The 14,164-nt window shown below is 34.2% G+C and overlaps 1 protein-coding gene across 2 annotated transcripts in view; it reads left to right on the top strand.

The window, feature by feature from the left end:
• The window catches only part of LOC106156684 (1-phosphatidylinositol 4,5-bisphosphate phosphodiesterase beta-1), a 62,022-nt gene that overhangs the window by 37,405 nt on the left and 10,453 nt on the right, over positions 1-14,164 (top strand). The window contains exons 17-24 of one of the 2 annotated variants that reach the window (XM_087005857.1): positions 941-1,065; positions 1,538-1,692; positions 2,472-2,633; positions 2,954-3,053; positions 3,872-3,976; positions 9,650-9,747; positions 10,170-10,196; positions 12,537-12,753. In XM_087005857.1, the coding sequence (XP_086861983.1) occupies positions 941-1,065; positions 1,538-1,692; positions 2,472-2,633; positions 2,954-3,053; positions 3,872-3,976; positions 9,650-9,747; positions 10,170-10,196; positions 12,537-12,753 (989 nt within the window). The remainder of the gene's footprint in view (positions 1-940; positions 1,066-1,537; positions 1,693-2,471; positions 2,634-2,953; positions 3,054-3,871; positions 3,977-9,649; positions 9,748-10,169; positions 10,197-12,536; positions 12,754-14,164) is intronic. The other variant, XM_087005858.1, reaches the window with a different exon arrangement.

The following is a 14,164-nucleotide window of genomic DNA, read 5'->3' as shown; positions in this document are numbered from 1 at the left end:
ACCTTTGCTAGTCACATTTTCTGAATATCCATGATACTAATATTTTGTTATTAAAAATTGATGGTCATTATGCTGTTAAACATTATGTAATATTGCATCAAAATTTGAAAGAAACCTATTTTGGGCACTGCTCCCATGATGACCATTTAAGAAAAACCATGTCACTTACTGTTCTCAAACTTACAGGAAAGAAACATGGGACTAAAATATAGCTTCAGTAGGCAATGCAATCTGTCAGTTAAACAGATTTTTTGTGAAAATTTAATTTTTCACATATTGGCATTTTCAAGGTGTTACTTTGAAGTTCCACAGGCTTGAAGACCCATGCTTGTCACATTTTCTGAAAATCCATGATACATATATTTTATTATTAAAAATTGATTGTCATTATGCTGGTAACCATTATGTTATATTGCATCAGAATAGAAGAAAACACAATTTTGGGTGCTGCTGCCATGATGACCATTATGGGAAAACCGTGTTACTTATGATTGCCAAACTTTTAAAAAAGAAATACAGGACTAAAATGCAGCTTGAGTTGGAAAAGCAGTCTAATTGACTTCTTTTTCTGGAAGTTTTACATTTTCAAAGTGTGAACTTGAACTCCCATGGTCCTGAAGCCTTATGTTTGTTACACATTTTACTTACATTGGTATTATCTGTTGAGCATAATTAAAATTTGATGTTGAGTTTGCAGTTTAACATACTGTACTTTTGCATCAGAATTGACAGTAGCCTATTTTTTATTTCCTGCTTTTTGTCTGTACATTTGACAGCTTTGCTGCCTTGTGTTAGTATGAATGATGGATGTCTTCAAATGGATATAATTAATGCAAATAAATGTTCTGGCTTTGCTCTCTCACCCTACACCAATTTTTAACATTTTAAACCTCAGGGTTCACACCCTGGATAACAACACCTTTTCTTAACACAACACTAGCTACAACAAGCGCCAGATGAGTCGGATCTATCCCCGTGGCACCAGGGTGGACTCCAGTAACTATATGCCACAGGTCTACTGGAATGCAGGGTGTCAGCTTGTGGCCCTGAACTTTCAGGTCTTAGGTATTGTTGAGATAGTTTCCAATTCAGTTTTATTTTTGACAATGAATAAATATGTAAAGATATCAATTTTGCTTTTTTAATATATATTTGATATGATTTGTTACTGTAATTCAGCTTTCAGGATTTAGCTTTCTGAAAAGATCATCAGTTTTCACCTAGTGCAGTAATTGATTAAATTTTTACAATCACAACAGTGTCTTTTTAAATTCAGTATGGAATACATAGCAAATTTAAGAAATTTTACTGTTAAAAAAAATTAATATGTATAATTACCATCAAAAACAATATTTTTTTATAATTAAGTTTGATATAACTTTTGCCTGTTGGGTGATTTTCTGCATGCTTTTGGTCTTCATTAAATGTTTGTTCTGCTGTTCAAATGCTAGGTCATAGGTATAGCTTATACATTATGATAATAATAATAATAATAATAATAATAATAATAATAATAATAAAGAAATGTTCCATCCAGACTTGGCTATGCAGCTGAACATTGGAATCTTTGAGTGGAACCGTGGCACAGGCTACCTCCTGAAGCCAGACTTCATGTGCAGGCAGGACAGGCAGTTTGACCCTTTCGCTGAGTCCACGGTGGACGGAATCATTGCTGCTTCTGTCACTTTAAAGGTATGCACTATGTAATAGATGTGCAAGTCAGTTAATTATGTATGTGACATGCAAGACTGCAAAGCATGGATACATACCTGTATACCGTGCAGCTGTGTTGACAATGGTAGATCTGATTGATACTTAGGTGGATGTCGAAAATGAAAGATCCATATGTTGTTCCACATAATCGTGTGCTGCATGCATGCTCGCGAGATCAACATGTGCACGTCTGGCTCTTTCATTGTCAACATCCACTGTGGTTTTAGTTTCTTTATGCAGGGGCAATTGAATATATCCATTCTTCTGCAGATGTAGTTCATTTGTCCCAAGTGATTCTGATTGCATGATTACAATTAGAGCAAGGGTTAAGTGGGTTAAAAAAACTTGCAGAAGGGCTGCTCGTTTGTCCATGAGAGGTCATTTCTGGGCAGAAATATTAACAAATGTCCACATTATGTTCTCAATTTATATGCCCACTATTGTCCAGGTTTTAAGTTTAGACATTCACAAGTATCCAAATAAAATATCATTTTGATGCAAATTCTTTTGGAAAAGATGTCCATGTTAAGTATAAAAACCAGTGATGTAATTATCTCTACTTTCCCAACGTGAGCTTTATATTTCGTAACAATGCAGATGGAACCATTTGGTTCTGGACCACACATGGGTTTGTGTGGAATGGTGTAGTGTAAGTTTAAAGTTACGTAATATCCATGTACTGCACTGTAATAAGCATAACTGTATAAAAACTGATATTGTACAGAACCATAAAATGAGTACATTTTGCTGTGTTCTAGGTTCTCTCTGGCCAGTTTCTGACAGAAAAACGTGTTGGCACCTATGTGGAAGTAGAGATGTATGGATTACCAACGGACACAGTGCGTAAGCGACGTACGAAAGTAGTCCCTTTGAATGGCATTAACCCAGTGTATGATGATGAGCCTTTCAGTTTTAAGAAGGTATTTGGTTGTTTTTATTAATTGCTTCACTCTGTTTGGATTTTTAGATTAACTCATTAACTTGAGTGCATTCTAGTAAATAAAAAAATGAAGTTAACTTTTTCTTTATTTTTATTTTTTTTTTGTTGAGCTGCATGAAAATTGGAAATATATTAATTGAGGCACTTGAAAGGAATGTGCACAATTTCATGAAAAAAGGCCAACTCCATATTGAATCACAGTATTGTTATGCATGTGCTTAAAAATATTTTTTATTTTTATTTGTTTTTATTTTTCAATTTCCTTTACAAATTTCTGCAGTTTCTGTTGTTCTTTTCAAGGTTGTGCTGCCTCATTTAGCTTTAATACGCGTGTCTGCTTATGAAGAGACAGGCCGCATGATTGGCCACAGAATACTCCCAATAGAAGGCCTGAGACCAGGTATGATATGATTTGACCTTTATTATGATTTTTAGTATTATTTAATCTCCAAAATGGTATATGCAGCATTTTTGTGATTTTCTAAATCTTTGGTTTGAATGTGGATTTTAAAAGTGATTTCCAAAGTTTTATATCTGTTTGGGATGGATTTCTGCAAGTACATGTATCTGCTTGGACCTGTCATGCAACACCTATAGCCCCAAAACTAGTCTTAACTTTTAGACCAAAATTTATGTCCACTTTGGCATGAGAGAAATTGGTAGAAGTCCAGTCTGATGAAATACTGCACAGGTGTCTTAACTGGAGAGACATGGCTAATAATTCAGAATGGTGTGGAATACTACTTGAACTGATGTTGACCAAATTTCGAGTCTAAAATTACTTGCTAGTTTTTCAATGTCCATGTTACCTGTAGTACATAATGTAAGAGGGTGAGAGTGATTGTGCTGTTTTAAAGCATCATGTAATAGTGCATCAAAATTGGCTCAAAAATTATTTGGTGCACTATTTTCTGCATCTGAATGTCTGAACATTTGTCAGCTTTGCTGCCTTGTTTCCTGTATGGTGTCTGTATATTTGTCAGCTTTGCTGTCTAGTTCTAAATCCTAGTCATAAAAGTTTTTAGGAGTATTATCATTGACTCTTATGAAACAATTTTCCTAAAAATGTGACAAACAATGAAAATACCAGTAGACTGGTTGTATTTTAATGTTACTAACTTACTACTAATATGCATTTTGCCCACAAGGTTGTATGAGTTGGACATTGCATTTTAATTCATCTCCAAATCAATTTTGACATTAAATTAATTTTTTTAGGTTATCGTCACATTCCATTGCGAAATGCTCTGAACCAACCGCTGAATCTCCCCACACTTTTTGTTCATCTCTCTGTAAAAGATTATGTACCCGATGCCTTTGAAGGTAGGTGACATTTTTTTAAAATAATTAAGCCTGTAATTTTGTTATTATTTTATTTTTTAAGTGGCTTGTAATGATATGACACTGATGATCTTTTTTTACAAAGTCGTGTATGTTCCCTCACCATGTTTTTTTTTTATCAGTATTAGATCATAAAGATTTGCATTAGTTTATACAATATACCAAGTGTTAACAAGTCTTTAACAATACTGGTTTTCAACATTTTCGTTAACTTTATATATTACCTCCAGTTTTAACATGTCTTTAACTATATACATTGTATGTTCTTTACCAGCGTTATATAATACTTTTATAAATTATCTCCGGTAGAACGAAGACCTTAATTGTGTATTCTCTCTAGTCTCTATATCAGTGCTACATAGTCAAGTACTTCACTTTGCTTATACATTATATCTAGTAGAAACAAGTCTTTCACCAGTCTGTTTTTTCAGTGTTACAGTCGTAGTCTGTTTAGTTTTGTAAATATTATTGTTGCTATACCTATTCCACTGTACATATATACTGTAAATGTCTTAGTGTTGGTGTGTGTGAGGGTCAATGAATGAGATATTTAATTAGTTCTTTATCAAATTGCACTTATTTTATTTTGGAGATATGGAATAAAAAAAAGTATTTTTATGTATCCAAATGAGCAATATGTGTATCAGTATGTTTTGCAATGTTTTTAATATTGACCTGTAAACATGTTTATGTTTTTCAAATGCTTTGATATGCCTATAGACTGTAATTTTACAATATTGACTCCTAAATATGCCTGTGCATTGCAATATGTCATAATACCTGCCTGAAATAGGCTTATGTACTACACTGTTATACATTTAATACATGCCTGTATATAATAAATGAACATGTAAAAAAAATGTTTTAAATGTGACTTCAGAAAGAACAGAAGGTTGGATCACATATCATTATGGTTTTAACTTTAAAGAACTCCTTGGAACATGTGTAAATGGAAGCAGCTTAACAGATAATATGTATGCTTTCAGACTAGTTTCACAATAATTTTTAACCAAAAGTTTGTTTTAACTGAATTCATTGCAGGAGAAGTTGCAGTTTTCAAAAGAAAAAAAAAGAATAACTATTTCACTTAAACTTAATATGTATGTGTATTGGTGCCTATTTTCTTCTGTTTATAAGACTGACACAACATTTCATGGGGTCTAAGTAGACGAGATTTTGGTCTAAAAATTAAGCCAGTTTTTGGACTAAATTTCATTTGAATTACCATTTGTCAAAATAGACACAAACTTTGGTTTTTAAAGTTCAGACCAACTTTCAGTTTTAAGTTCTTTTGTGAGCTGGTTCCTGGTTCTTTGCATCATAATGACCTGGATTTTTCAAGGTCTAGATTGTTAAAAAAAAAAAAAGTCTGCTTCAGCTCTCCTAATGAGTCACGGAAACTAGACACATGAGTAGATCTACATGTGAGATGAAAAAACAATATATTTACCAGACTACTTACCAGGCGCCGTTTCTATTTACGGGTCTGGAAAATTTTGTTATGTAATTTTCTAGTTTTCTTATATGGTCAGGACATTGGGTAATTGATTATTACTTTGGGGTGTTGATTACCTATTATTGTTTCAGACTGAATTGTCTGAATCAGAAACAGGTGTGCAATTAAATCCTCATAAGTCAAAAGAATAGGTAGGCTTACACCCATATGGCAGAGTAGTACAGAAGAAAAGAGAAAATTTTATACTTGAATTTTATCAGTTTATTTGTCAGTTGGTCTGTTTGCTGCTATATCTAGATCTTCTGTGACCAAGGCATGTGCTGCTGTCTCCCAGTGACAGACTCATGCCACTACGTATACATGATGAGCTACATGCACCTTGTGTATGCTTCATGTTTAGAAACATATATAACATCAAAATCAGTGGAATGTGAAATCGGTGAATTTTCCTGTGTAACCAGGTTCAGCTTGCAGAGTCCGTGCAGTCTGTAACCAGTGTAGAACCACAAATCTATACCTGGGTCTGCTTTGGAGCATGTTCCTGACATGGTTACTCTCTGACCAGGGTGCATATACTGATAAACAGTAATGAGCGAGAGAAGATAGGCAATAGCCATGGGGCAATAAAATGTATGATTGGATGGAACTTAGACTTATGCCCATTTTCTATTGGTTGATTGGGAAGCCCTGGCTTAAAGGCGTGGACTAATTAGTTAAATGCTGACAGATGGGGGCTAGGCCACTCCTAAGATTTCTGCAACCCTAAAACTATTCTGACTCGTTCTCTGAGTGAAAACTGCTGTGCAACAACACAGACAAGCAGAACCTGACTCACAATTTTTAATGCATTATCCAAAATTTTAATAATTGTCCAATAAAAGAGCAAAGTTCACTCTGCCTTTTGTGGGAAAGAAACCTTTTTTTATCATGCCATTAATGTTATTGGTTTGGGATGGAGCCTGGCAACTTTGAAAAGCATTGTGTAAATGATTTAGCATTGTCTTATAAGTAATTCATACAAGTATAATCTTACAGAGAACGTGTTAAATCCAACAATAAAGCTGCTTTTAGTGATAAATATAGTTGCCAAGCTCATGATTACCAGATAATGTGTTGCCTAGCAATTTGTGTACCATGGTAACAGATCTCTTCAATCCAAAAGCATGCTGTGATGAGGAGTGATTATTAAGTCTGCTGATTTGTTTGTTAACCGTGATGAACTCTTTCATGACAAAGCAGATTACTTTGTCATTTGATAGTTGTGGTGTTGGAAATGAGAAGTTGTTTATTGTTCTGTTGAAAAAAGAAACTGTGTTGTTTTTCTTTTCTAAATTTTGGAACATGACAGATAACATGGCCATATGCCACAAGTTTTGTTGACAGAACAGCAAAATGCATCATTAAATAACTACAGAATTGGATTATACTTAAGTTGGTGTTCTTTGTGGCTAATTTGCAAATGATTCTGTTTTGTTTATTAATTTCAAGTTAAATTAGTTCTGATGTGAATGCAACCTAGTATTGCAGAGCTGGTTCAGTTTGTTCAATAATTTACTGTGGAATGTTATCAGACTGTGGCACATATAGCAACAATAGCAAGGATGATCTACTTGTACATTATGGAACAATGGTCTTATGTTTTAATCATAGTTCCCTGCTTTGGTGACTGGGGAACAGGTTTAACAAATGTCACCTCCACATGAATGGTCGGTGGGGCAGATTGATTTCATGATATAGATATGCTGACTTTCCTTGATTTGATGAATATACATGAATTTACCTTGACTAAATACCTCTCGTTCATACTAAAAAAAGGAAAAGAACTTGGTTTTCAAGCTGTGCATCGGGATGACACTCCACGGCGATGACATGACTAACAGTGGAAATGACATCCTTGACATTTTGAACCACCAGATGTGACGGCAGATGATTTCTCGGAATTCACAGAATAATTTCCAGATCAAGTTTCCAATAAGCAGGAAGCTTGGCATGATGTTTCTTTAGAAGAAGCAAGGGCTACAGGGCTAAATTTTCAGCTCTCTACGAGTTTTAAGCCTTAGAGCCTTTTGTTGAAGATTGTGTCCCTCTCTGCAGAGAGCATATATAGACATGTACAACCAGTACAGAGACAAGAAAAAAATGTCAGTCACTTCTACGTCATGGTGGGAGCGTCTGGTGTTTGGTGAAAAAACTATGCAAAAGGCTTTGTCCACAGGATCTATTGTAGATCCTAAACATTCATCTTTCTCTGCTACAAGACAGTTAAGATCCAGTGAGCGAGAGGCAAACTGCAGTCTGAGTGATCCTGTTTTATCTGTTAAAGCACAAGGTAGCATGCAAAGTTTATTTGTTTTTGTTTCAGTTAACTTATTTGTAAGAATCGATCCAATGTATGTTGTTGATTTTAATGTTTATGTGTTTAATTCATGCACTGAATGTTGTGACTTATAAATTTTGTGTTAAGCAATCTCAGAAATGCTGTATATGAATGTTATGTTTAGGACATGCTTTTGCAAGGATTATAGGCAGCTTTAATTTTTTTAATGCCAGTGTAGATACATGTCATTATTTTCAAATCATGTTATATCTCAGAAACATAAGTACAGGTTCTTTTATAGAAATTTATAAAGATTTGTTTTAAAATATTTCTTGTGTAAAAATTTCAACAGGATTATAAATATATGTCGTATAGAAATATTTAACATGTCATACATTGTAAGAAAGGATTTTATATTATCTATGGAATGCCAAAGATTTAAAAAATAGATATTGTGATAATAATAACAATAAATTCTTTAAAGGCTCATTCCATAAAAAACAAAGAAAAAAATGTGTAGAGAATATCTAAAATTAATAGTAACACTGCTGACTACACAATAAAGATTTCATTTTATGTGGTTTTTAGTTAAAGAAAACTGAAGATGGCTTCATGTCTAGCATTAACTCAAGACATTTATTTGCCACATAGCATCATGCATTAGCCTTCGCAACATCAAACCTGGCATATCTTGAATGAAAAACAAAAAAAAAAAAAAAAAAAAAAAAACAGTATAATGCTAGCTTACACAAATGTATAAATACTGATGTTGATTATGCTAAAAGTTGGTATGCTATGATAAACAACTTGCATATCAGTGTGTTTATAAGGATTAGCTTGATAAAATGTAATGTGAATACGTACTAATGCTCGTCTTTTTGATTTTTTTGCTTATTTAGACATCCTGCTCTCTAAAGAAATCTGTCTGCATATGATCTTTGAATATGATATAAGTATTATTCTAATAGCAGACTTCATGCTAGGCCTTTTCTAAATGAAAATCCCACAGGTACTAGTACATGCCCATTTTTTTTCACGCTGTACCCTGTAAGTTATGAAAATTTTTGGCTGTATGCAATTGTTCATGCATGTGTGCAGCGTGCCTCATTTGCATAGCAAAATAGAAATACAGCACACCCCTGTTACACACTCATGAAAAGCTTTTGACTGCTTTTACTATTTGCCTCGATTTCCAACACAATTTTTAGTTTCCTGCACATTTGGGGCACTGTGACTTCTGTTTTAAAAAAGTTTCTGGCACACTAGTCGCATGCTATTCTGTGCTTTTGAAAGTGTGTGGTAAGGTTGCAGGACATCTTAGACTGGGTTCCCATGCCTAGATCGATCCATCTGGGTCGGTCTAACTCCCTGGGGAGTCTCACTAAATTGCTATCAACTTGACGGCTTAAATGTCTGTCATGCCTACTGAATCAGCCAGGGGGTAAAGCTAATTACCCCCCAAACAGTTTAACTAGGCGTGACAGACATTTAAGCCGGTTAAATTGATATCAATTGAATGAGACTCCTCAGGGAGATAGATCGTTCCAAATATCTGTGGGAATGGTCCCTTAAAAAGTTTTTGTGGCAGCTAGCTGTCTACTGCAGAATGTGTGCGTCACACTTATTATTTTGCTAAGGGTTATTATGAACCCAGTTGTAGCCTGCAACTAACCATGTCATAGGTAGCATGATGCCAGGATTATGTTTTCATATCCGGAAAAGTTTGTAATGAGATCTTATTCTCAGTCTCCTAAGCTTCTTATTCTGCAACAAAACCTGGAATAGATGGTCTTTTGGTAGGCATTATTTTCTTAAGAGAGTTGGAATAGGGTGCCTGCATAGTTAGTATTTGTATACAAAATCTTATCGTTGACTTTTGCAGACTTCGCAGCAGCCCTGGCAAACCCCATAGCTTACCAGTCCATGCTCGAAAAACATTCCAAACAACTAGAAGTATTGATGGAGGACTTTGATGTAGAGGTAAGACAGTTTTTTTTAAATTTATCATTAAATACGCTACAAGTTGGCACGCTTGTTCAACGGCTGTCCAAGCGACTTCTTGGTGCAGCATATGAAATCACTCCTTTATCAAAAATAGCAAAAAATGCAAGCTTTTTACACATTTTTCATTTATTTGTTTGTTTATATGGAAGCAGCAGCATTAATGTTTAATGAAGTTAGCAGGTTACCATTACATGACATTTTGTAATTTTTGCATGTTTTAAGAATCAGTTATGATGTGTGTGTTGAGGGGGCATAATTTTATTTCACATCTCCGAACTATCATGCTGTATTCGTTGTTGTTACAGCTTTTAAATATTTTCAATTGTGCGGGGTTTTATTTCATTATTATTATTATTATTATTACTATTATTATTATTATCAATGTCGTATTGTTTCAGTCCAATAATGCTCAAGCTGGAGTTCAGGTGATTAAGATTTACCCATTTTGATTTTCCCCAGTTTTTATTTATTTTACTAACGTGATTTATAGCAAATGGAAAGGGGATATTTTACCAGATGCCAATCATCTCATATTTTACCTTTTCATCTACTGGGCATTTTTCTATAGGGACTTCAGAAGATTCATTAATTCACTTGTGCGTGCAGTAAAGTAACTGGGGTGGATCTTTCTTGAATTAGTATACATTTATTTAGAGATGGAAGAAAGTTTGACCCTTATCTTTGTTTCTTTAAACTATTAGATTTAACACTGCAAAGTCCAATCTTATTTTTTATTGAATTTGGGTGAGGACAGTCAATCATTCCAGTTTTGGGTCAAAATGTTGCAGTTGGATGACCAAAACAGTGTTTAACTGTTTTGTTGCATGATCACATATTTTGAAAACAAAACACATTGAGAACTTTCAAGAGTTAATTTTTTTTATTGCTGTATAGGAATGCATGGTAGTGTATTAAAAAACAGACCCACTACAGCTCAATATATCAAGTGAGAATGACAACACCAAACAATTCAACCTGAGTTATAATTAAGTTACATATAAAGCTAGTGTGGATTCCCAGTAATGCATATAAACCACTTCAACTAAACTTAGTTTCCTATACAACTAAAACAAAATTGACATGTCAAGTCATAAACCAAATTACCCCTTTGTTCAGGCAAAAAATAGCTTTAACTTTGCACCTTCTTCACATTTGGGAAATTGACCTATTTATCCATTCCTTTAGTTTGTTAAAGTCTTCTAAATGATATAGAACATTTTCATCACTCCAGTGTATGGATGTAGCTGTGCGTGCATTTGCATACTTATGCAAATGAGTTGCCAAAAACAACTGAGGTTATATATAGCAGAGAGAAAGCAGAAGATATCTGTTCAAATATTATTTTTTCAGGATTCCGTCAGTATTTCTATATTAGTTACACTATTTGAAACTATATGGTACGTGGCATTTGGTTGGGTTTTGTGGCAAAATTTTAATTTCAAATTCATCTTTAGTTACCTCGGGCTCGTAAACATTAGCAAATCTGTCCATTTTATTAATCTGTGTGTTATGCGAGTGGTTCCCCGAAGAATGGAACTGGATAATTGTGCTCTCTTTTACAGCATATACATGATTGACATAAGTACATGATGTGCAACTGTGGGACTAATTATATTAGTCCCATAGAGTCTGCCTTTTAAAATTAGTTTGGCAAGTGTACGGGGCTTTAAAATCAATACTTTATTATTTCCTAGTATAACAGTGAAAGAGAGATACAAACAAGTAGCTCTTGAAACATTTAAAAATAGAAAGAGCCTTTTTATGCATCTGATTACGAGACTGATTCCCATGCCAGGTTCCAAGAAATGTTGACATTTTTAGATCCAAGATGGCGCATTAAGTTAGGATTATTACTTTATTTATTTCTAAAGTATAGAAATGAGAGAGAGATATGTATGTTTATCTTTTGGAACATTTAAAAATAATTATTCAGACGAGATATATAGCGTGATGGCCTAAGGGTTGGTGGGAAATGAGAGGTTGGGGATCAAATGCCAACAGTGTCGAGTCCTTTAATAAAAATTGTATCTCCTGTTTCCTGATCAATATCAGACCATATGAACCTTCACCTCTCAATCAATCAATCAGGAATCAGAATTTGTGATCATGTAACAATTGTTATTATTTCAGTTCAATTTAACATTGTTCACAACGACACCTCATCCACAGTGAACATGTAGCTAGCTGATTTTATTCTTGCATGCACATTTACTACTATGTATAGATTTTTAAAAATTAAGACTGTCACAATATTTGTCCATTAGTAGTTTAATAGTTAACTATTTGGTTACCTATGAAGACAAAGTTAGTAGCAGCTTCTATTAACTGCTTCTTTTAAGCTTACATAATGTTGAGCATCTACTTTGTTATGCTATAAAACATATTTTTGCCTAAACTATTTACAGTAGTAGTTGTGATTTTTCTGTTTGTCCCCTGTTCATGCTTATAGTTTCATGATTTTTAGTATTATAAATATGTGCAGTACAATTTAACAATATGGAGATGTGCTCTGATAGTCAATCTTATCCTTGCACTTATTACAGACGTGTTGCTTAAATTAAGAGTGTAGGATTATGCAGTTTTATTTTTAGATATAGCATGCACTAGCTGGCATTTTGTTTGTGTGAGAATTGTTCTGCAGATGTATGAAATCATGAAATTGCTTATGTCATTTGTCCTGCAAAAAATAGCTATGTATTAAAAAAAATTAGAATAAGAAGAAAAATAACACTGATTTTTTATTGTCAAATATATTTACCTTCCAGGATGACAATGTTGAAACCAGCACAAGCATTCCACCTTCTAACTTTACCAAGAAGAGAACAGACTCCCTGATGTCCAAGACGGACTCTGTTGTGAGCGCCTCTTCAACTGAAGGAAAAAATGGCTTGAATCGAAAGGGCAGCAAACATGCTGTGTTGAGTCAACAGGAAAGCACAGGTTCGGCATTGTCCCAGTCATCTAGCACAGGGAGTACACCAGGTAAGATTTCTTTACATGCACACATGATTGCTTGCCTGCATCCGCATGCATGCACACACACACACATATATATTTAATCTTTAAGTCAAGAATGGTATGGAATATTCTTGAAGTTACTGCAGTGGCTTCGTGTAGATACCAATGACATACTGTAAGTCAAGAAAAAGGTTGACTGCATTACCCTGATACTTGTTAGTCTGTCTCTGTCTGTTTTGTCTCATTGTTTCTTTGTATGTTTTTTTAAAAAGAAATTTCAGTTTCTTTCTAATGGTTTATCAGTCTGTTCCAACTAAACCTTTCTGATAAAAAATATCTTGACAAAATTTTGTGAACCTGGGGATTCTTTTCTGTATTTTTTTCTTTGGATTTTTAGAAATATTTAAATAAAAAAGTTGAATAAAATTAGCATTTTAACATTCAGCAATTTTGCCTGGTCATCTCTTTCTGTAGACTAACTCAGTTCAATAAAATTGAGTAACACTTGATAGGAAGACCTTGATAGGTATACTTGCTAGCTTGGATGAGCAGCTCAGGTATGCTACAAATTCTTTAAAAACAAGATCTTTGTATTGTCTTACTCTTTCACCACAGGGTGCACTAGTAAAATTTTACAAAATTTTTGTATCATACCCTGTGCTATTTCATGCATTCAACAGACACGCGTTCCTTGCCAGACATAACCTTGCTATTTGTCAGTGGGGACAATTTCACACCTAGGTGCTGAGCAGTGCACATCCCTGTCTATGTTACATAATGTTAAGTCAAACAAAACCTCAGACTTCCTCCAGATTCCCATTTGAGTGATTACACAGAACCCTACAAATGTCTTCCTCTACTGCCAAGCCACTGATTTTTTGGTATGGGTTGGAGCATGGTAGTTTGCTTACACCAGAAGCTCAGATTGACTGTTTTTCCACAGGTTCTCATACTTAAGTACCATGCACTATTTTAGAAGCCTCTTATATCAGAGGGTAAATTTTGGTCAGGTAGTTATCTACACTGTACCTGGTATCTAATTAACCGAGTAACAAACCTTACCTGTGGCAGTAATGAAAATGATTTATGAGGACTAACTAGTTTGGAACCAAAGTCTCTCATCAGACTATTGAATTTTTCCTGACTTACTTGTATGGAGATCATCATATCAAGATTTATCAACACAAAAAACTAACATAAACTTAAAACTTGATCATGTTGATGCCATAAATGTCAAACTTATTTCAATAGTTCCAGACATAACAGTGGCAGTGAATGTAGAGTAATTGCTTTTAGTGATTTACATGTAGGTATTATTAATACAATTCACTGCGTGTTTTATTGAAATTGGTTGAGGATTGACGTCATATCTACTACATAATACCTTCTTGATATTTGTAATCCTCAACAGGCGTGACCAGAAATGAATGAGAGA

This window comes from Lingula anatina, chromosome 2, assembly GCF_051362555.1.
Source record: "Lingula anatina isolate TDL-2025a chromosome 2, LinAna3.0, whole genome shotgun sequence".
Lineage (NCBI taxonomy): Eukaryota > Metazoa > Brachiopoda > Lingulata > Lingulida > Lingulidae > Lingula > Lingula anatina.
The sequence above is the reverse complement of the archived record's forward strand: the minus strand, read 5'-3'. Positions and strand labels throughout refer to the sequence as shown.